This window comes from Anas platyrhynchos, chromosome 10, assembly GCF_047663525.1.
Source record: "Anas platyrhynchos isolate ZD024472 breed Pekin duck chromosome 10, IASCAAS_PekinDuck_T2T, whole genome shotgun sequence".
Lineage (NCBI taxonomy): Eukaryota > Metazoa > Chordata > Aves > Anseriformes > Anatidae > Anas > Anas platyrhynchos.
Window position 1 is genome coordinate 3,102,463 of NC_092596.1, and position 23,604 is coordinate 3,126,066.

Sequence of the window (23,604 nt, forward strand, 5' to 3'; positions counted from 1 at the left end):
GGCCTGAGGGAGCCGCGGCCCCGCCCCGCCCCCTCCCGCTCCCGCCACGCGCGGCCGGCAGGCATGATCACTTCCGGTGGGTTAGAGGGCGGCGCGAGGACGGCGGGAGGGGACGCGTGGGGGGCGCGCTCCGGCGGGGCTGGGCCTGTAGGGACGAGGCGGTGCCTGCGGGGCCGGGGCGGCGCCCGCCGCATCCTCGGGCCGCCCCGCCGCGCTTCCGGGCGTCTCCGCCCCAGCATGCAGTGCGAGCGGATGTGCCGCCATCTTTAGGCTACCTCTCTGCCGTGTATTGACAATAACAAGCTCCGGGCCGGGCCGCCCGCCCCAGGCAGCGTCAGCAGCAGGCAGAGAGGGGCAGGGGGCAAGCGGAGCGGAGCTGGGCCGCGGGGGAAGGAGTAGACCGGGCAGCGGAGAGGGAGAGGGAGGTTTGAGGGGCTGGAGGCCCGGCGTGAGGAGCTGCGCTCAGCCCTCCCCGGGGCTGCTCGGCGGAGAGGAGGCGGGGGAGCACGAGACAGAGCTCGGGGTGCAGGCGGCCCGGGGGAGGTGGGGGTGCCGGAGAGAAGGACCGGGAGAAGACGGTGGGCGGCAAGAGACAGGAGTGGAGACACTCCCCTGAGAAGGGAGTGCCGGCAGGAAAACGGAGGCAAACTGCGTGGAGAAGCGAAGTGATAAAGGAAGGGGCGAGAGGGGAGACCAGGCCATCGCTCCGAGGAAGAAGGCGAAGGAGGGGGAACTCGGAAGGATTCAGCTGATAAGAGGAGGAGTTAAAAGACTCCTTGAAGAGACACTGGAGACTGACCCTAAAACTCTCTCTCCCTCTTTGTCATCTCACAAAGATTTGATGCCCCTCAGCCTGTTCACTTCTGTGTGTTCATGTTTCCCACAGGTTTCTCTTCCCCCAACCCCCCAGCTGCAGCTCAGGAGGTCAGACCTGCCACTGATGGTAATAGCAGCAGCAGCTCCTCCTGCAAGAAGAGAAAGTTAAATAACAGTAGCAACAGCAACTCTGAAAGAGAAGAATTTGATTCCATTTCCTCCTGCTCCTCTTCTCCTTCCAAAACCAACTCCTCCTCATCTTCCACCGTCATCACCACCTCCTCGTGCTCCTCCTCAGGGGTTGCTTCCTCCAACCATCACCTCCAGAAGAAGCTGCGCTTTGAGGACTCCTTGGATTTTATTGGACTCGATGTGAAGATGGCTGAAGAGTCTTCCTCCTCCTCTCCTGCTGCCTCTTCTCAACAGCAGCACCAACAGCAGCTCAAAAATAAAAGCCTTTTAATTTCTTCAGTGGCTGTAGGGCACCATGCAAATGGCCTGACCAAAGCTGCCTCCTCTACCGTTTCCAGTTTTGCCAACAGTAAACCTGGCTCCGCTAAGAAATTAGTAATCAAGAACTTTAAAGGTAACAGGCCATAATTCCTTACTACCCATGCAGAGCTGCCGCTCAGTTCTCTGTTCTCTGTTTTGTTTTCAATGTGAAAACCGGTTGGCTTTCCAATAGCTCCAGGTTTTACAGGAAATTCTTTTCTGTGGTAAACATTTCTAAACTTATGTGAAGGGGGCAATAATATTTATCATGCATACTTGCCCAGTCATGAACTCATCCTGAGCTAGTCTTCCCAGTTTGGGATTATTTTTCAGGCTGCTTTCACGCTGTTGTGGAGAAGGCCTTAGCCTGCATGTTAAACAAAATATTTTACTACATAAGAGTGTAAATTGCTTTTGTTAAACTTCTAACGTTTTATGGCCCTTTTTTAAAATTGGATCTGAATCTATGTCTTGCCCATATCCATTTTGTTTGTTTGTAGGTTATTCTGCCTGTGCTTACTTTTAAAATACTGAAACTAAGGTGATTATCAGGCTATTATGGCAGATTTCCTTTCTGCTTCCCCTACTTACATTCAAAGTAGGTAGCTCAGATTTTTGCTGGATGCTTTCCACACAATATCCTTGCTTAAGCTCTTATTGTTTATCTTTTTAATGTCTTTTCTCTCTCTGAATGTGCTCAAGTTTACATTATGTTATAGTTTCCCAACAAACGTGTTTGAGTGTTGTTACTTGAGACCAGCTGAAGCAGGGAGATGAAACTTTCTGCTGCAGTGCTGCATAATATTCTAGTAAACAAAATTACAGTAGGTGTAGACAGCTTAGCTAAAACTCTGTAGTCTTTATCCTATAAGGATGGGTAAACTGTGAGATGTTCTTGTTTCTTTCCTGCCTCTTGCAATCTTTTTACAATAGTCTGATTAAAAACAACTCAAGAAAGAAACTTCTTTTTTCTCATGTGTTTGAGTGTGGGGGTAGAGGGGCTTAAAGATACTAAGATTAAAACTAATTTTGAAATATACAACTGATGCAAATGTGCTGTAGCAATATCCCAGGAGGTAAGGATTAGGATCATTTTACTCACTGTAGTGTTCCAGTGTAACTTTTTGTTTTGAGGGCCTTGTAATCCTCAAGAATCTTCTCCACCCATTTCCCCTGGTCACATTGTCTTTGTTTAGTTTGGCTGTTTGAAAATTTATACTTGTGATGCACAATGGTGAAAAAGAAATGCCACTCTTCTGCTGCATGTACCCTGTTGTTATCCTTAAGGAAGTCAACCTTTTCTGTTCAAAAGACCAGCTAAACGTCATAGATCACATGATGCTGCGATCCTTGTTTCTTAGGAATTGGTATTCTAGTTGCTCGCTTTAAAAGGATGTCTTGAGGCGTTGCCAGCTTTGCTTTTTACTTATTCTCGGATGCTAAACTGAACAATAATCTTGGCATGCTTTTATCTGTCATAGCAATAACATCCTTTACAACTTCCCAAAACCTCAAATCTTGGTATTTACTGCTGAGTAGCATACTCATTTCTTTCTAGTGAAAGTGGTCAAGTCCTGCTTATATGAGTTGTCCTTATAGATTCTTACAGCACAGCAATGTTGAGATATTGCCAGTACTGTAGGGAAATGTATGGGGAAAAACAAAAAGAGAGAAGTGGTGTTGTTTTGCTTTTATTATTTTTTTTCGAGAGAAATCAAAAAGCTTTTTTTTTTTTTTTTAACCTTTGGGTTTGCAGAAGTCCATTTAAATAGAGCACATACTCTGGATCAGTTCCACTTGTCGGTGGCATGAATGTGCATGTGGCTTCCTAATGTTTCTCCTCCTGTTTCCATTTGAGAATTTGTGTATCACAACAAAAAGGGTTGTTTTAACTAACTTGAGAACGCAATTTAAAAATAGTTATGGTTTTCTGGGTGTGTGACTTGGCTAATCTTTCTCAACCTTTTTTTTTAAATGGGAGAAACTTAATGGAAAGCATTAAATCTGCAAAGCTTGAGGTGTATGAACATTAAAAGAGGGCTTACCTCACAAATATTCACTGGCCAAACCCATGAGATGTATAAATTGGTTAGTTCAAAATTGGAAGGTTTTCCTTGTGACTACAAATCCTTACTTTATTATAAAGTATTTCCATGCACGTGTCTTGGGGTTTCTTTCCAAGTGCTAATACAGAGTAGAATTAATGAACTTAATAAAAATCTATACACAGCTGTTAATCCATCATTTTCAGCTTTTATGTTCAGTTTTTTACTCTTATCTGTGCTACTCTTGTACGAAATGAAGACCTGCATTATGAAGATGCAGGTCTGTTTTGCTGGTTTTTAGGGTTTCTACCTGTTAAGCTGCTCACATATGACACATTGTGATTTTTATTTTTTAATGAATCACACGTACTATTTGGGCTACTGATGTTGTGATGTGTATGTGAAGAGTAATGCTGAGTTTTTACGATGTGATATTGTTTCAAATGTAAGGTACTGCTTTTACACTGATGTGTAAATACAACCTAGAGCATCAGCCTGTCTTCTCTGAGCTATGCCTTTCTGTAAAAGGTAAAATGTTTTACTCTTACTTAATACTTTCTCAAATTCTGTAAAATAATTTCTTTTCAAGATAAACCCAAGTTGCCTGAAAACTACACAGATGAAACCTGGCAAAAACTGAAAGAGGCTGTAGAAGCTATCCAGAACAGCACTTCAATTAAATACAATTTAGAGGAGCTCTATCAGGTAAGCGCTTTAAGTGCAAGCAGTGGGATGGGGTGTTGGTGACTTGTGTTTTTCATTTAAAGCAATTTTGAGACGATGTTAGGAATGTATTTTGTGTGATATTCTCACTCGAAATTTTTTCATAGAACAGTTTCTTGAATCTGAAATTGATCAATACAAATCTCAGGAGACTTAACTTTGAACAAAGTATTTTTACTTGCCACAACATAATCCAAGGTGTGGTTTCCCTTGCAACAGTTGACAAGAAATAAGTCAGGGAGCTGTATTCCCTTTACTGTTTGAGGGCTTATGGTGTGTAGATGCTAAAGGAGAAATGTTAGGTAAGAAAAAGATATAATCCTTTGTCTCAAGACAGTATCTGTGATTGAGGGTTATAACTAATTCATTTAAACACTGAAACTTTTCATTCGCCTCTTAAAAAGTAAATAGAATACCATTGTATTATTTTGATTTGATTGCAGTTGCTTATCATTGAGCATTATGTCTTAATTGAGAATTAAAATTCATTTAATTCCAGCAACATCTTTGATTGCTTTGCCCTAAACATTTTAGGAAGTGATCACATGCAAACTGCATTTCCTAACGTGTTTTTCTGTAAACTCAACTTCTGCTTTTTCAGCTTTCTCTTCACCTGCCCCATATTAACATCCTTGTGGTTTTAATGGCATAGTAGCCATGCTGCTCTAGCTGGGTATAAGGAAGCACTCTAATTACTCCTAAAGTTTTTATTACCTTGTTGGTTGGTTTCTCTGTGTGTATATGTAAATCCTTCTCTCTGTCTGTTTTTAGTGTATCTTCTTCCCCATTCTCTCCCCTTTTCAAAAAAGAAAAAAAAAGTCCCATTTGCTTATGCTTAATTTCTGTGAAAAGTTAGGGAGAAAAGTTTTGTTTGCACAAGGTTTGGGGTCAGATTTAGGGAAAGATAAATTTCCATTCCTTGTAGAACCTGTAACCTCACTGGTCGAGTTCCTTGATCCAGTGCGTTTTTGAGGTTATAATTCTTTATAATGTTCAGTTAATTTAAAAATAGCTTTTTCTAACAGTTGGTCAAGATGATATATGCTATTGTGAAAGTAACTACAGTATTGTTAATTCTGCAAAACCTGGTGAAACTAATAAATTACAATACACTATATTGGCTGGTATTTTAAATAACTCACTGAACAGCAGAGCAAATAACAGTTAATGAAGTTCTTGAGGATGTTCAAGATTGTTTAAAGATACAAAGTTGTATTGAAAACCTTGCCTCTGCTACAAAATTACCACTGAAATTTCTGTTCAGTTTTACCGCAGCCTTGCTTTTTAGTGGTGTTTATGCTCAGAAAACAAAAGGGTAAGAGTTTTCTTCTAAATCTGTGTTAACATTATAATAATGTAGCTAGGTTCTAAAAGAACAGAGTGCAATCTAGTATGAAATCTTTGTATTCTTTTTATAAATCTAATAAAGTCTTCATTTAAAAATAAGAATAGCAAACAGTGTTTTTAAACACTTACTTAACCAATGTCATTTCTGAACAGCTGTTTGGTAAATGGATCTGGTTCCAAATATGCCTTGGCAGACACCATTATCCAAGCACAGAAGGGAATTGCAAAATAACCTGCAAAAGTTCTTGCTGCACACCTCAAAATAACATAATTGATAATTGAGTTAAATTTGAATTTGGTTTAACTGTTGTCTGTGTTGAAAAACCTTGCTGAATAAACATTTTGAGGCTTTATTTCTTTGTGGGCCATAACTTTATTACTTATGTTGTTCCTCACCCACTCCAGCAAGAAAAACAATACACATCTGTGAGCAGCTGAAGTGCTACAGAATTGACAGCTTCTTTATCAAAACAAGTTTCCTTCTTGTAGTACCAGGAAGAAGTCATCTAGGTCTTTGGTACTAGATCCATTGTTAATTTTCTTTTTTTAATCAGTCACAGATTTAAGCACTTCTGGGAAGTTCATCAGAGCCCTTTCCAGTGTTTCTCTAACAGAGACACAGGCGTGGATGCTGCAATTAAAAATAAAATGCGTTACACAAAGGAAGTACAACACTTTGCTTTTAGGTGTTCTGACCATCCTTAGGACACCGACGCCCTGGCCAAAAGTTATATTCCACTAATTCTGAACAAAGCAGTTTTTTGAACTGTAGCTCCTAAAGTTACCAGGACTTTTCTCTATATAATACAACTATTGTTTTGTAGCACCAGTAGTTAAATTTGGTGCACGTAACATTGCAATACTGTTTTGCTCCACAGAGCAAATCTTAAAGTTTTGTTTGTGTCCTTGGAAAGCTTGCCCTCTTAAAAATCAATATAATGATGCCAGTAAGTTGAGCAGAATGAACAAACTAAAACATTTTCACAGTAGTTTTCAATGAGGATGCAGAAGCTTTGTACCTGTTCTTCAAGCATTCAGATTCTAGCACATACTTGGTGTTTAACATCTCTGAGTTTGATACACAGGTGCAAAAGCACAGCTTTACGTGAGCACTATATTAAAAATAAGTGTAAACTGACATATGTGTGTTTTTCTATCTATGGCACAAAGCCGAATTTCTCTAAGGATTTGTAGCAGCCTGGTTAAATAGCACTTGTGTTGATAGCAGCAGTTCTGCAAATGTTCACTTGAGATGGGGGAGCTGACCAGTAGTTTTTGCTGGTGACATACAGCTAAATGGCTGCTGGTGTGTCAGGCTGCTAGTTAGAAGTGAGGCTACGTGCGATCATACAGGTAACTAACAAGTCAACAGCATTTGTCTTTCCAGTTATGTTTCTTCTCCAAAATAAGTGGGAGAAGTCTGTTTATTGCACTTACTAGAGGTCTAATCAGCCTCTCTAAACGTGGTGTTCAAAGAACCATGAAGTAAATTTTCCTCCTATTGCATATTTGTATTTGTTTGGGTTTTCTTAAGTGTTAAGGCTGGGAGTTGAATTTTACTGCAATTTCCATCTATTAAGATCTCTATACTTTCATGTCTGTGTACGGTGACAATCAATTTCTGGCTTTCCTAATCGTGATTCAGATGTCACATGCCTGGTTTGTATTTGTGTAGGCCAGTATTCAGAGATGCTGCTTTAGCATTAATTGGTGTACTCACTCTCTTGCTGTACCTGTCTTTTTACGACAATAAGCTTATGCAGGTTTAGTTTTCTCTTTTGGTTGTGTTGGCTGGGGTTTTGTTTTGATTCAAACTCTGTCATAGAGCCCACATTACCTGTAGTGCACTTGCAAGCAAGCCGGTGCTTCCACCCCAGGAACGATGACTGGTTTAGCTGTTTTGGTCACTGCTGTGCTTGCAGTGGTGGCTGTTAACTGTGAGAAGCTAATGGCTTCTATGTGCACTGTCAGGAAGTATTTGGGGATGCGGGGGACTTCTTTGTAATGGAATAGGGATGCACTGTACACATCTGAACTGTTTTGACTGCCTGGCTGCCCACGGTTGCTGGGTAGCAAACTTGATTTTCCAATACTTTGTTCCTATGAGTTGGTTGTACTGGCAACTAAAGCACTTTCCATTAAGAAAACAAATAAGATCAGGAAGCATTGGTTAAAAGCAGTACATATTTCCTCTCTTGCTTCTACAGATGTTTTCCAGAATATACACGTGTTGTGACTTTGTCTCTCAAGGAGTTAGAATTGCTCGGTTTCTTGCAAATCTGGGCAATAGGCGTACATTTTGGAAAAGTCTTCATTGTGCTTGTGGACTATAGAATGCTTGTTTCCGTGATCAGTCTCCTAAGACAAGTCCTCATTAAATTTCTCTCTTCTTGCTATGAAGCACAGGCACAAATCTTGTAGTACTTGATTGTGATCTAGAAAGTTTGCAGCTCTAAACACCTGGAATGTAGTTACACTACCAAAAATTGTTCAGGATTCAAACTAAATACAGCCAAGGGGTAAATGGACGCACACTCTTAATTTTGTGGGTAAGGGGAATTTTAATCAAGGAAAGGACAAGCAGTATTGTTTTTTTAACCAATATTGGTGTGACTTGCAGAGCACGGCAGCTGATAAAATGAGGACCTTAGTGTCTGCTTTGAAGTATGAAACCCAGCAAGCTGTTGGTACTAAACCGTCATCCTTGTTCTTTGTGTTCCTTATTAGTTATCGATACTCCAACTGAAATTAATAAGTCCTCATGTTGTGAGCTGTTCAGGGCATGGCTCTCATATTGCTGTTACAGTGTCATGTCTCTCTTTTTTGCATGCAGCTGTTAAGTGTTACAATTAAAAGCTGGTAACTTTTGAATGAGAAGCAGAAGAATTCTATGTCTCTCTTTGCTTGTAAAACCATGTCAGACTATAATCAGACTGCTTAGTGTCTGTTTCTCTTTACTTCAGGCTGTTGAAAACCTCTGCTCCTACAAGATTTCTGCAAACTTGTACAAGCAGTTGAGACAGATTTGTGAAGACCATATTAAAGCACAAATTCACCAATTCAGAGAATATCCTTTTTATTAAGCTGTTGACAAGCCAGAATGTTTTTACCTGCCAGTGTGTGGCAATGGATGTCTTTCACTAGTTTGTGACAGTAGGCCATGGCGATTTGAATTCCTGTTTTTTGCATAATTGTCTCTGTTTCCGTTTTTTTGGGACCTCACAAAGAACACTGCTCGTTCCTTTATCTGTAATCATGTGATAACTTCGTGAGAAAATGTTCTTGGTATTTATGACACGTTTTGACATCTTAGAGAAGCTCATAATGTAAGGCTTAAAAATGGCTGTGGTGACTGCATCACGTACCAAACCTGCCATGCTTGGGTAAACAGAAAAAATTTGGAACTAGTTCCTTTTTTTCTGTTTGGAAAAATGCTAGTGGTCTGGAAATGTACGATGGTACCAGTTCTGAGGATCAAAATGGTGGATCTAGAAAAGTTTTGAGTTGAATCAGAATGAGATCTTGTAAAGTGGATGTTAATTATTACCAGAATTACCCTGTGAACTGAGTACAAGTCAAAATTTGCAAACAAAGTTTTTCTCTTAACATGAGCTGAAATAACAGAATCTACGTAGTGGCAGACTGTTAGACATATTGTGAATTGTTGGGTTTTGAGGTTTGCTTGTTTCCCATGCAAGCCGCTGCCAGGATGGATCATTGGACAAAGCATTCAGAAGTGTATTTCCTTTTTTTTAAATAGTTCATTGTTTTGGTTTGTTGTTATTAAGAACACTTTGTTTACACCAGGACCCTCATTAAAAGTAAACAAGTTGGAAGAAATTAAGTGGTCCTGTTTGGGAGTAGGTGAGTTTGTTGTGCTGTATGTTAAGTGTCTTTTAAATAAAACAAAATGCTGGTTCATTTCGCTACTAATGCTGCCTGTTAATCATAATTTTCTTAATGATTTCTTCATGGATTCGTTGGATAGTGTTCTTTTTCTAAAGAAAATAGACAAATGCTGGCAAGATCACTGCAGACAAATGGTAAGTATTTTTTTTTCCTTTTAAAGAAAAACAGTTCACTAGTCCAGCTGATACTTTACTTAATTCTGTTCCTTTACAAACACACTGTGCTTCTGAAATGTTGCCTTAAATTTAATAAGGCTTCTTTGTGAAATATATCTGTATTTAATATGTTAGAAATTAATCCTTGAAAATAATGTAGTATATTTTTTTAACACATTGGTCTGGCCTTGGGGCTGGGTGGGGGTACACCACTTCTGAACAGTTGTTTTTATGCAACCTTTTTTTTGTTCATACCTGTTATGAAAGGAGCTATTTTTTTTCCTAGAGAAAAATGCTAAATGTTGACTGATAAGCTCACCAAAATTGGAGGAGTGTTTTAAATAAATAACAAAGCACTGCCTAAAGCCTGTCACGGGGATTTTTTTTTTGTTGTTGTTGAGCATAATTTGTTTTGCTCTTCAGATTCAAGAGTAAAATGATTGTGGCTTTTTTTCTTCTTCTCATACCAGATTATGATTAGAAGTATCTTTTTGTTCTTGGATCGAACTTACGTACTTCAGAATTCAATGCTGCCATCTATTTGGTAAGGGCACAAAGGATAAAATTGTGAGGGGACTATTTAAATTATCCCATGGTATCTTATTAGCTGCGTTCTAGTGACCTGTAAATTACATGGTGAATACGTACCTTCTTATTGCAAGGGGAGGTCACATTTTTAATGAACTTACCATGAATTGTGGGATTCTTCTAGAACTGTGATAGCAAATCTTAGCTAAATATATATCAGCCTCCACTTACACAGTAAAAGGAGAGGACATGCTCAACAACTGAAGTGCCAGGGTTTGGGTTGTCTAGTTATTGCCTTTAGTAATGTAAAAGTAACGTGCATAGTATTTGAAGTTCTTTGAACGTTTTTGAAAGGGAAAAATTACCTAAAAATAAGAGCAGGTGGTTTTCTTACAAACACAACCCCTCCCTCCCCAGCCTGATTTTAGTAATTAGCAAATGCCCTACAGTGCCTTTGCCGTACAACATTTGGCTCTTCACTGGGTGCTAAGCTACCTGGATTACTTTGCCACAGAGATCCTTCTCTCTCAAATAACTGAGATTTTCTGAGGTCTGCCTTGTCACTTAGATTAGTAAGTGATGGACTAAAAGGACTATTGTACAACAGTTTAAACTTGAAATTGGCGCCCAGAATGGCATTCTCCTTTCCTAGTTGAAAGCTATTGTTTATTTAGTTTTAATTATCCTGTCAAGTGAAAAGTACTGCAAAAGTTAGGGGGTTATTTAGAAAAAAAGTGTTGATCTTTAAAATCTGTAACTTAAAGTTGGTGCTTTGTCATGGGTTATTTTAGTATGTATGTGTTTGTTCATCGTGAGTTATTTGGGGACAAAGGAGTGAGGAATTCAGAGAATGCAAGTAATTTATTTGGCTCTGTTTGATCCAGATCAAATTTTATTAATATATGGGGCTTACTCTTATGCAATATGTTAAAAAGCTTTTATTTTTCTTTTTAGGGATATGGGGCTAGAATTGTTCAGAACTCATATAATAAGTGATCAGAAGGTTCAGAACAAAACTATTGATGGCATTCTTCTACTGATTGAGAGGGAAAGAAATGGTGAGGCTATTGATAGGAGCTTATTGCGAAGCCTTTTAAGCATGCTTTCTGACTTGCAGGTGAGTAAGCTCATTTCAGCTTTCAACCAATAAACCAGCTTATTCTTATTTAGTGCTCTCTAAGCTTTACCCTGAATTGTTGTTGTTATTTCCCTAGATTTATCAAGATTCTTTCGAACATAGATTTTTGGAAGAGACTAACCGCTTGTATGCAGCAGAGGGCCAGAGGCTTATGCAGGAAAGAGAGGTGTTTTGAATTTTCAATTATTTTCTTATGCCTAATGATGGAACACTTATCAAGGAGAGGAACTATTCTATTGCATTAAATAGTGTACTGGGCAATAATGTGCCTTGTATGTTTTATAGTACTCTGAGAAAGCAAATTCAAATGAGGATTCCTTCATTCACAGTGTAATGATTTGTGCTTTAAACTGGAGTTGCTGTAGTTGTAAACCAGCATTGTCATTTTTTTTCTCTTTTGATTATTAAAACATAAAAAGCTACTCTGGTATTTTCAGGTTCCAGAATATCTTCACCATGTCAACAAGCGCTTGGAAGAAGAAGCAGACAGGATAATCACTTACTTAGATCAGAGTACACAGTAAGTGTAATCTCTCTTTGCTTTGTATCTTCAGTGGTTTGGCTCTTTTGTTGAGAGCCATCTAATAGCTACAGTTTATTTTAGTTATTAAACAATCATCAAATGCTTCTCGTTTCCCAAAATTCCTTGGTTGTGATGAAGTACTGTCTTGGTTTACACAGCTGATAGCCTTTTTTTGTAAGTCACTACTTTGACATAAACATTGTTGGGCATCTCTGTTTAGAAATACAGGCTGCCACTTTCCATCCAAACATCTTCCTGAAATGCAATTAATCAGCTGTCATACTACCTGGGAAAAAAATAGAACCAAGGATAGAGAATTCTCAAGTAAAAGACTCCTAATGTTTACATAAGAATATTTACATATTCTTAATGGGATGTGGAAAATTGACTAATTTTACTCTTCAGTCTTTTCTACTTAGAGTCAGGATTTCCACAAAATCTGGTTGAAAAAAGGAGGAAAAAAGGACAAATGTGTATACTCATTTTACATCTTTGGCCACAGATAGTTAGAGCACTCCCAGTGCTGATTGTAGTTAGTGTAATCTCAAAATAATTAAAACTATCAATACTGGAAAAAGGAAAAGTAATTCTAAACATTTTTTCTATAGGAAGCCACTAATTGCAACTGTAGAAAAGCAACTTCTAGGTGAACATTTAACAGCCATTCTTCAGAAAGGTAATCTTCCTTCTTTATAGAAATGTTTCTAATTACTGCTTCGGGGCTTTCAATTCCTCTGCTGAAAAAGGAAGTGACAGATTCAGGTGCTGGGGGATGACACAAGCTACATCATTCTTTAATGCCCTTTGCTACTCAGTTCATGAAATAGCACAGACCATTTTGCGAGAGGGCAAGTACCATTCTCCTTGTCAGAGGTAAGGAGCCACAGTGGTGTTTTCAGATACGTAACAAAGCAAAATGAAAACTAGAATAGGGGACTCTTCTGTTCCATGTGATGAGTAGCATTTTGAAGACCTTAGAGGTAAGGGAAAAAGCCTTTGAATTCTGGCTGCACCAGAAAAGAGAAACACTGTTTGCTTGCTGTTTGTAAAATAAAGCTGGCTTTTTTATTTAAAAATAAAAAGTGAAATTTGAGCAGTGATGTACACTAACCTCAGCTCTTCAACAGTCTCTGTGGAGTTAGTGACCATTTGTTACTCTGAGGGATAGTCTGGAGATAAATATGGGTGTAGCAAAAGTTGGATAATCAAATGATCAAATTATCTGTTTCATCCACAATCTGGCTAGTATGTGAGCATTGTCCTGCACATCTGGAACAGACTGTTTATTGAGAGGAGGTTTGCAAGATTTACCCATCTACTTTTTAGAACCTTGCTCTAGAGTGTCAGGCCTTCTGCCAGGAAGTTTGTTTGTTTGTTTGATTTAAAAAAAAAAAAAAAAAAAAGGAAGGTGAAGATATTTCTTGAAGTTGCTTGCCTTCAAACATCTGTAAAATGCATTTTTTTCAGCTGGAATTGAGACTTAGAGCTCTGTATTGCCAAGGGGCCTTTGCTTCTGATCAGTAGAGCATAGACCTCTCAAAATTTTAGGGCAGAGTAGAGCAGAAGTAAGCAAAGGTGTTGTGATTAATATGTTATGTAAAGTAGCCTAAGAACCAGTCCAGATAGCTCTTTTACATTTCACTGGATTTCTGTTAAATGGGAGAAGCTTTCCAATTTAAAAAAAAAAAAAAGGGAAAAAAAAAAAACACAACCTAACAGATCGATAAGAAATGCTTGTATTGAAGAGGTCCCTTACTGTAGTAATATGCTGTGCTCTCTGGGGATCACTGTTTTCAATTTTTATTGAAATTCTCTCATTTGCAGGTTTAAACCACCTTCTTGATGAAAATCGAATTCAAGACCTGTCTCTTCTGTATCAGTTATTTAGTCGTGTGAGAGGTGGAGTGCAAGTTCTCTTACAACACTGGATTGAGTACATAAAGGTACCATTTCTAGAATTATGGTGTTGATGGGATTTTATAAACAGATATTTGTCATCTCTAAAAACTATTGCATGTTTGTAAGAAATAATATTTGCTTATAAGCATCTAATGAACAGCCTTTGAAACTCTACTGGGAAAAGTACAGTAACTGTTCAGGTCTTCTTGAAGAATATAGTAATTTGTTCAACTGTATTATTGAATTTCAAATAAACTTGGATTTACCTTGTTTATAGGCAGTTGTGGGAGACAAGTATATTTTTTCCAATATGTGTTTTGATAATGCCAAAACATTTCTATCATCTCCCTTCTGAAATTTCTTGTCAGAAAAAAGTTCTAAATTTTGTTTATCTTTTGATAGTTTGGTTTTGAATCAACGTACGGTCTGAGAATGATGATATATAATTCCTTTATAATGCTGTTACTTCTATTGTGTTAGTGGAACTAATAGGAATATCAAAACCAAAGCATTACAAAGATAACTTAAGTTTTAAGTGTTTTCATTTGAATTCATTGTTCAGACTAATTGAAAGACATGTTTTATTTTTCAGGCATTTGGTAGCACAATAGTAATTAATCCAGAAAAAGACAAAACCATGGTCCAAGAACTGCTTGATTTTAAAGATAAAGTTGACCATATTATTGATGTTTGCTTTCTCAAGAATGAGAAGTTTGTAAATGCCATGAAAGAAGCCTTTGAAACATTCATTAATAAAAGACCAAATAAGCCAGCTGAACTCATAGGTATTTTCATTTGGTCTCTTCCTATGTGAGAATTTGGGGGGGGCGGGAAATGAGGGGGTTGCTGATGCAGCTTAAACAGATCTGGTGTGATATGGAATTGTGTGCTGAGATACGACATCTTCAAATTGTGGTATCCCCTGTGCCTTATTATGCAGTTGATTTAAACAATTTAGATTTTAACAATAAAAAGATTTTAACAATATGGATTTAAAAACAAGTAAATTTTTGTTTCCATTGTGATACTAGGTATATGATAAACTTGTTATCCCTTAACATTCTTTTAGCTAAATATGTAGATTCAAAGCTCCGTGCAGGCAACAAAGAAGCTACTGATGAAGAACTTGAAAAAATGCTGGATAAAATTATGATCATATTTAGATTCATATATGGTAAGTGATGTTTTTGTGTGTGGATACAGTTGTTTAATCAGCAACATAAAAATACTTTGAATTCATTTTTGCAATCTTTCTACATTTTTAAGCATTCATTCTCTCATGCAGTTTGCTGGTGCAGTGCTGTTTAACTAGTATTTGTTAAAATGCCTGTAATGGGACCTGCCTCCAACTCTGCTTAAATCTTAACGTGAAGGTCCTTGCTAGCCTTATTAAATTTTGAATTGGGCCCCATAATAACGGTAATGTTTAAAGCTCATAATGGCTTGTGATCACTGTCAAATCTAATCTCTTACAGGAAAAGATGTGTTTGAGGCCTTTTATAAAAAAGATCTAGCGAAGAGGCTATTAGTTGGGAAGAGTGCATCAGTCGATGCTGAAAAATCTATGCTTTCCAAACTCAAACATGGTAAATATCTTTCTTTTCCATCTTCCTTTTGAAAACTCTAATTTTAATGAGACCTTCCAGAAGTGCTGTTTGTATTTCATGCCTTACGTGAGGCCAAAAATCTTTGCATGCAATTCTTGAATGACTGGTGTTTTGGGGGGAGAATCGTTTGCTTTTATTTGAGTAACTATAGCAGAAATAGCCAAAACCCAGCAGTTTAAAGTTCGCTGTACCTCGTGGCCTGTGGGATAGAGTTGGTGTTCCTTGCAGAATAAGTCAGTGATGTGTTCAGAGAACTTGAGGGTGACTTTTCCTCTTGCAATTTACTCTGTATTAGGTCTGGACCATGAAGCTGCCAGCTAGCAGTTTTGTAGTCTGGTCTTCATTGCTTCATAGTACAGCTCCTTTGGGTGGTAGGATAAGATTTTTAGAGCTCAGTGTTGTTCCACCATCGAGAGAGGGTTTGGCAGGCAGCTCATTAAGATTAAGATCAAAGTCTGAGTGACAAGCTGCTTGTGGATTCCTAGGAAGAATAGTCATGTCCGCATGGGGGAAAAAAATAGGTTGCAAAATAGCTGCCACATTAAGAACACTTTTCCCTTTTCGTTTATAACCTTACTATGTTTCATAATTAAGTGCAGGTCTTTATTTGCTGAAAGTTTACTGAAATAGGTGGTCTTGCTTCAGAGTGCTTTCTAATACTTACAATAAATACTTTTTGCTGTTGATCTCTTTTTAAAGAATGAAATTTTCTTTTTTATAGAATGTGGAGCTGCTTTCACGAGCAAACTTGAAGGAATGTTTAAAGATATGGAGCTTTCAAAAGACATAATGATACAATTTAAACAGGTAATGCTGGAAAGCCTGCCATGGCTCCTTCACTTACTTGGTTTGTGAATGAGTTATTTTCAAAAAGGCTAATAAGAGAGTGCAGGATGTCTTTAGTAAACATTTATAATTGTAATTTATTTAAACTCCTTTTGAATTATTATGGTTGTCTGTAAAGTTCTTTCACTACAGAGAAAAGGGCTTTGTTAGTGATCCCTTTCAAAGGGAATGGGCAAAAGTCCCCACTGAAAATCAGTGAGAGTTGTTTTCTTAAATTGTTTCTCTATCTTAGAAAAAAATGCTGCATTTATTAGTTGTTTTCCTGGAAACAGAGGATTTAAACAAAAAATAAAGAAAACAATAAAATGAGAATTGTAAACTTCTGAAACATTTCAACAGCAGTTAGTAGCTCTGTATTCTGATGGGACTGGCTCATAAGTTTAGTCATTTAGGCAAGTAACTATGCTTCTCAGACAATGGTTTTGGACATCAATTGCAGCAGTCCTGTAACTTTTTGACTACAGGTGAAGTGCAGCTTAATTTCTTCAATTGATGTATCTTACATGAATTGTGATGTGAAGATGTATGTAGTTATAAGTACATCCAGTTATAGAATATAACTATGTACATCTTCACATCAGCTTCCCAAAGCACTTCTTTTGCTTTTTTCTTCCTGAAAAACACCTTTAAAACGTCTGAAAGTGGTTTTTCTTATCCTAATTTTTCTTGTATGTAGCTCACATTTTACATAACAAAGGCATCACAAGGTTACTTGCATTCTGTGCTCTAATGTCTGCTCCAGGTAGCTTTTCAGTTCTACCTGAAATGTGTTTAATAAACACTCATGTATTTCAATTTGTTTTCTTTCTGCAGTATATGCAAAATCAGAATGTACCTGGCAACATTGAACTAACAGTGAATATCTTGACTATGGGTTATTGGCCAACTTATGTGCCTATGGAGGTCCACCTGCCCCCAGAGGTAATGAATAGAGAGTCATGTTATACCAAATAGCAGCCTAACAGTAATGCATCTTGATATCAACTGCAACTTGGTTTTATCATCAACTGCTACGTAGTTTGATTGTGGAGTACAGAGGGATGCTTTTAAAGTAGAAATTGTGTATTAGTATGTGCTTTTTTTGTTTTTCTTCCATTTTTAGATGGTAAAACTGCAGGAGATTTTCAAGACCTTTTATTTAGGAAAACACAGTGGTAGGAAACTTCAGTGGCAATCAACACTAGGTCATTGTGTACTAAAAGCTGAATTTAAAGAGGTGAGTCTCGTAGTTTCTCTTGTGTTTGACAGTTCCAAAATGTCAGTTTTAGAGAGCTTCTATTTCCCTTCAGTATTTCTTCATGGTCATGAATATATTTCAAGACAATTTATCTTGGAATCCAGGAATGTTACTGGTTGTGTTTTTCATAACAATGTTAATGATAAAACAGGAAATATCAAACATGGTTATTGCAAAGATCCTATGGTTGCTGATGCTGGGTTTTTAACTAATGCATGTGTTACACTTTAGATTAGAGGTCTTTCTAACCATGATTTTAAGCACTTAATGGATTTGAATTTGTCTCAAGTAGATGTATACCTTAGCAAATTTGGTATTTGGTAGTCTAACCTTCTAACCTCTAGTTTATTCTGCATTTCACAGTAAAAACAAAAGGTGACCAGTAGTTTTTGTTCTTTTATTCATTAGGGAATATAAAGGAGCAACTGCATCCTTTAAGTGAAATAATTGATATAGAATTGACATAGAACAGTGACTTGATTGTTTTTTCTTGACCGAAAAAACACCCTACTGATGTCTGTTGTTTTCCCTGTGACAGGGCAAAAAAGAACTTCAGGTCTCCTTGTTCCAGACACTTGTGCTGCTCATGTTTAATGAAGGAGAGGAGTTCAGTTTAGAGGAGATAAAGCAAGCCACTGGGATAGGTTGGTGTTGAAAACAACTGAGTACTTCCAAGTGTTCTTGACTAAAAATACTAAACAACTTGTTTCTGCTATAGAGGATGGAGAGCTGAGAAGGACACTTCAGTCTCTGGCTTGTGGCAAAGCCAGAGTACTGACTAAAAGCCCCAAAGGAAAAGATGTGGAAGACGGTGATAAATTCACATGCAATGATGATTTCAGACATAAGCTCTTCAGGATAAAAATCAACCAAATTCAGATGAAAGAAACGGTATTCTTGTTGTTGTTAGTTCTTGTTTTGTTTTTAATGCTCTGAGGTTTTGATTCTTGGTTAGATACCTTGTTGCCTGCCCACTTACAAGCTTTTTTCCCTCTCAGTTGTAACGTACACGCTGGTATCTGTGTGAAACATGCATGTATATTTTAGATGTTAGCACAAACATAACAATGAGGATTTAAGTGTGAGCTTCCAGACTAACTTATATACCAATGATGCTCTATAAATGAGGTTGATTAGCAAAAGTTCCAATTAGTAACTGTTCTTTTTCACCCTTAATCATTCTCTAGGGCTTTACTGATTTGTGAACATAGAAACTAATTCAGTGAATTTACCATCCCTTGTGCAAGTTCTTCTTAAGAGCAGAGTTTTGTCTTTAAAGTATTTATGTCAAATATATGACAGTAAACCTTTGAGTGTCATAAACTAAGAATTGTGCTAGATATGAAGATGAATTAATTCAACAGTTCCAGTATTCTCTTTAAAACTCTTTTAAATGGGTTCATCAGGTAGAGGAACAGGCAAGCACTACAGAGAGAGTATTCCAGGACCGGCAATACCAGATTGACGCTGCAATTGTACGAATCATGAAGATGCGCAAAACGTTGAGTCATAACTTGCTTGTGTCAGAGGTCTACAACCAGCTTAAATTCCCAGTAAAGGTGTAGTACTGATTTTTTTCTTCTAAAAATGTGTTACTACCTGTTATGTTCCCTGGCCTGTCCTCAGTTAAACAGTATTTCTCTAAAACGTGCCTTTTTTTAACTGTTAGGAGAGACAAATACTGAATTTCAGAAATTTCTTAAAGTGCCAGTTGCATTCATTTATCTGAATATTGCCTCTGGCTTCTGGTAAGTTGATAAAACATATTAAAAATGGTTCTCAGAACTGTGAGTTTACTGGTACTAATTGGAAGCTAAGCTGTCTTTGTTTACACACGGATGTTCTTGCATTGCTTGTGTCTTCTGGCAATGCAGTTCTGGGATGAGAGAAAAATGGTTCAGATATGCAGAAGTGTTCTTGATTCTTAACTTTATTTGGTTGATAACGTTTAATAAATTAGTAGCCAATAAATGTACAATGTTTTTTCTAGACAGATTATATTAGTTGATATATACAAGTATCTGTGGAATGAAAATTAGGTATTGGTGAATGTCTCAAAACTAAAGCAGCCCACAGTTGCAAAATATGAATGATAGCTTATTGTGTACAAATGCCAAATGGATTTTCAAATAGACAGTGATGTATCTGTTTGAGTTTGAATATACAGTGCATTCTATCAATGGGAATTTAAAATTAAGTTATTGCCATATTACTCTGTTAACATGTTAAGCTACTGCAGGCCTGTAAGTTTTACATAAACTGTAGCTGAGCTTGCTTTTCCTCGCTCTTCTGTCTTGAGACGTTTTATATAAGTTCTTCACTGAACAAAGTCATAGGGCACCCAAACTCTTGCAAAACTTATTTGCATCAAAATAAAATGAAACTTACGCCATCTAGATAAAAGTCACAAATAAAACTGCTTTGGTATGAAATGTATGAATTGCAGTTGTTCATAGTAGCGTTCAGTTTAAACAGCAGTAGATATCTTTCCCTGCTGTAAAAAGACTATGCTTAGCTGCAAGTAACAAGCTAATTCTGTAACTTTCTCTTCAGTCAATTATACACCGAAAATTTAAGGATCTTTAATGCTCTAAGGGATTTAAGTGATGTTTCCTTAGTCATCTTGAACAGTATGAATATTTGTCTTAAATAGAAAGAATTAGAGAAACACTGACCACAAAATCATAATGCTGACATCTGCTTTATTTTACAGCCTGCTGACCTTAAGAAGAGAATAGAATCCTTAATTGACAGGGACTACATGGAAAGAGATAAAGAAAACCCAAATCAATACAACTATATTGCATAAGCATATGTTGGCCTTTGTTTTACTGCACACTTGGTGTCATACGCAATTGCCAGTGGATAAACTAGCCTGTTGATCCCATTAATTGACTTTTTATACTACCGATGACTGAATGAAAACAGTGTAATGGAGAAGTATAGTAGAGTGGACGACTTCTTTCAGTGGTTAACATGCCCATTTAAAGAGTACTATTTACATTTTAAGAAGAATGCTGTTGAACTCTTTGCATGTTATTTAGTAAGATGTGCAGAAAGCTACAAGAAGGTATCTGGTCTTCATAATTCCATTTGTCTCTGGGTCTGAAGAGGAGTCCCTTGATAAGACAGATGTCTGTCACACCTTTAAATGGAAAAAGAAGGTTAGTTAATGTAAGAAAATAGCCTTTAAAATGCTTAAACTGCATGCAAACTTTTTATTTACTGTACAGAATGCATTTCAGTTAACAACATACCATTGATCTGGTTGATACCCACACCTGGATTTCCCTCGAGGGAGGGGAAATAGGGAATAAGCCAACCTATGCTTATTGCTGATCTAGTGGAATATATTCTTGGTTGCAATTAAGATAAAAATGATACCAATATAAAATGATGTATAAAGTTTGCAGTGTGGGCATATATATTATATATACAAATACCATTCTTAAATAACCGCTACAACAAAACAAGTTCAGGTTTATATTTAAATGGCTTGCCTGTAAGACTTGGTGTTCACCTTCGGGAATTTTAAGCATAAAACAGCCATAATGGAAACAAAAGTGACAGTTTTTACTAGTCATGGGTAGGAGGCCTTCACCTCTTGGCAGCAATACTCTACAAAAGAGAATCTATTTAAAGGTATTTATGAAAAGCCACACTGTTCTTGTGGTACAGCTGTAAGAACAAAAGTTACAAACTAATTTTAATGTGTTTTGCTTTGCAACATTCTGAACTTGAACAAACCTCAAGGTTTAGACAGGGCACTTACAAGACTGCCCTGCTTTGGATTGCTTTAACTTAAAGCTTTAAGAACTCAGCCCTAGATGTGGCAGGCCTCCTAGAAACCAGAAGCCTACCTCTCACATAGAAAGATAGTTAAGTATTGTTACGAGGCATCTAAAACATGTTCATAGATGACCAGAAAGCATTCTTTGCATCTTGATAAGACATGGGAGAATTAAGTCACTTGAATGTAGAGCTTTTCTCAACAGAATGCATTTTTATTGCTATAGCAGTGTATGCCAGGAATACATGGGGGAAAAAAAAAGTGTCAGCAGAAAAGGTAACTCATCCACATAACAGTTCTTCCTTACCCAGCCAAGCTTTAGACCTACAGTCAGCTGTGTTGCAAAGTACAGTGAAAAACCTCATCCTCTTTCAGGCACTGATAGTCCTGGTAAAATACCAGATATTTCTTGAAAGCAAAATGTTACTTTTTTTAGTGACAGTGTAACTTAGCTATCTAGGATCTATAACTTTTTATCACTGTGATACCACATTCAGGGGTGTGTATGTGTGAGAGAGGGAGTGCGTGCGTGTCTGTTTTGCATCTGACACATCCCATCCTTGCTGCTTTTTTGGTCCATTGTTTAGTTCCATGTTTTCTCCAGCTGTTTTGCTCAAGCTCAAAAAGTATGCAGTCCTCAGTTGACAGATGAAGCAGATGATTGTTTTTTTTCTCCTACTAAGTTGTTTGCTGTCACTCTACACTGTTATACAGCTCCTTATATGATCTGCAGAAAATCTACCTTATCTTCTGACGCTATTGCAGCATAACTTCTGGTAGGCATCCAGGACCACACTTGCCTCTGTAAGAAACGCTAATACAATTATTCGGTAAGCAACTTGAAGATTGCTCCAGCAAACAGAGGCAAATCTTTAAGTATTAGTTCAAATAGACATCCACTGGGGAGGAAAGCATGTTATAACCCCCCCACACACACACACAAAAAAAAAAAAACACAAAACTTCTGCATTTTCCATTCAGTGTTTCTTTTTCTTGTATGTGTTTTGTATCTTTAGCCAATAAAATATTCCTTTTAAAAAGGTGTTTGGAGAAGGAGCATAAAACTTCTCTCTTTGGGAGGCAGGAGATGATTAAATCAACATTGAACTGGTTCCATTCAATCAGAACCAAATCAAACACCACCATGTTAAAAACATCTGCTCTGGTAAAATCCTCCCTCATCAGACAAGTGCGTTGCATTCAGTCAAACCAACCAGAAAGGTACAAAGGCTTATTTAATTTTTATCCTATCCTTTTCAGTAACTTAAATGCAAAAATTAGTACATAGAAAAATGTCCGTGACTCTCATGAGACTTCCATGATCTGAGGCAGACCCTGAGTGGCAACCTAGTTAAAGCAACCCGAAGAATAGATTTTGAGAATACTGGCTAGGCTGAGCGAAGGGGTGAGAGAGGGGAGGGGAGAAGGCTTCTCATTCTTGGATCTTCATGGCTTTTCCCCAAGAACTTGTTCATCTCTTCTGTTAAGGTCTCACTCATTCCTGATAAATGACAAAGCTGCAGCCAAGATTTCTTGTCCAGACGTATAATTCTACAACTTCTTGCTGGGATCATGTGCCTGCCTATTGAGCCATATATATCTCTATATGAAAAAAAAATAAAATAGGAGTGGGCTTGGACCACAATTCATCTGGCTATAATGCAGCTTGTCTGTTTGGCCACACATTTTTAATCTTGACTCTTGCATGCAGTTTATAGCACCTTGTTCATAAGAAATTGCAGTTTATTCTTAGAAATATATATTTTAGGTTTTTTAATCTTTATACCCATAAATGGACTATTTTTTGTCTTGGCTGGTTTAAAAAGTGACCATTTTGTTTAAATGCTGTAATTGCAAATGTGTTGTAAACATTGTTTTGTTCTATAGTTTACACAAAGGTGCCAAAGTAAATAGTTAATAAAAAAAAAAAAAGAAAAACTAGCAAATTAAGTTGCTTTAGCTGTGCTTCATATTTTGGTCTCTGCTCTCAGTCAGACTTTTGTTTTTTCCTAAGCATATCATTTGCCCTAATGTCTTTGTCTTTTTTTTTTTTTAAAGAAACAAAAGTGTATCTAATGAAATGTTCAGATACCACTTTGTTTTTTTAGTGATTTCATACAGTAGGAATAATATTTTCTTTGAAAAGTTACACTAAAATTGTAAGAGTACAGCAGCATTCAAAAATGTAATATACTTTTTTATAACAGTTCTTCAGAATATGTCTGGAGTGGGGGAAAAAAAAACTAACCCTGTTACTTTTCAGAAGCCTCTTCACTCGGCTACCAGAACTAAAAAAAAAAGTGCTTTTTCACTGCATCAAAAAGTTATAGTTTATGCAGACTTGCAAACAGGGCATGTGTTGTCATTGCATCCTTCGATGCAAAAAGCAGCAAAACCTTTTTAATGTTTCATAACAAGTCTGATATGAGTACAGAGAGTCTTTCTTAAAGTTGGTAAATAATGTAAATACATGTCCTTTCAGAGAGTGAGTCTGTTATCTAGGTATTTTGTGTCATTTAATAAATATTAAACAGTTTTGTGTTGATAAA

General features: G+C 37.3%; 1 protein-coding gene across 1 annotated transcript; it reads left to right on the top strand.

The window, feature by feature from the left end:
- The first annotated feature begins 107 nt into the window (after positions 1 to 107).
- On the top strand, positions 108 to 23,604 carry CUL4B (cullin 4B). Its single transcript, XM_021274229.4, has 20 exons — positions 108 to 1,402; positions 3,943 to 4,058; positions 8,387 to 8,490; positions 9,397 to 9,466; positions 9,958 to 10,031; positions 10,970 to 11,132; positions 11,230 to 11,319; positions 11,591 to 11,673; positions 12,285 to 12,352; positions 13,501 to 13,619; positions 14,168 to 14,360; positions 14,645 to 14,749; positions 15,051 to 15,161; positions 15,904 to 15,989; positions 16,842 to 16,949; positions 17,131 to 17,244; positions 17,804 to 17,909; positions 17,984 to 18,156; positions 18,672 to 18,824; positions 19,979 to 23,604. The coding sequence occupies exons 1-20, from the start codon at positions 874 to 876 to the stop codon at positions 20,072 to 20,074; spliced, it is 2,661 nt and encodes an 886-aa protein (XP_021129904.1). The 5' UTR covers positions 108 to 873; the 3' UTR covers positions 20,075 to 23,604.

Excerpts from the sequence above, each read along its gene's own strand:
- CUL4B (XM_021274229.4), top strand. The coding sequence starts at position 874 with ATGTTTCCCACAGGTTTCTCTTCCCCCAACCCCCCAGCTGCAGCTCAG. Across the intron at positions 11,674-12,284 it reads TACTTAGATCAGAGTACACA|GAAGCCACTAATTGCAACTG; the intron begins GTAAGTGTAATC and ends TTTTTTCTATAG. Across the intron at positions 17,245-17,803 it reads TAAAAGCTGAATTTAAAGAG|GGCAAAAAAGAACTTCAGGT; the intron begins GTGAGTCTCGTA and ends TCCCTGTGACAG.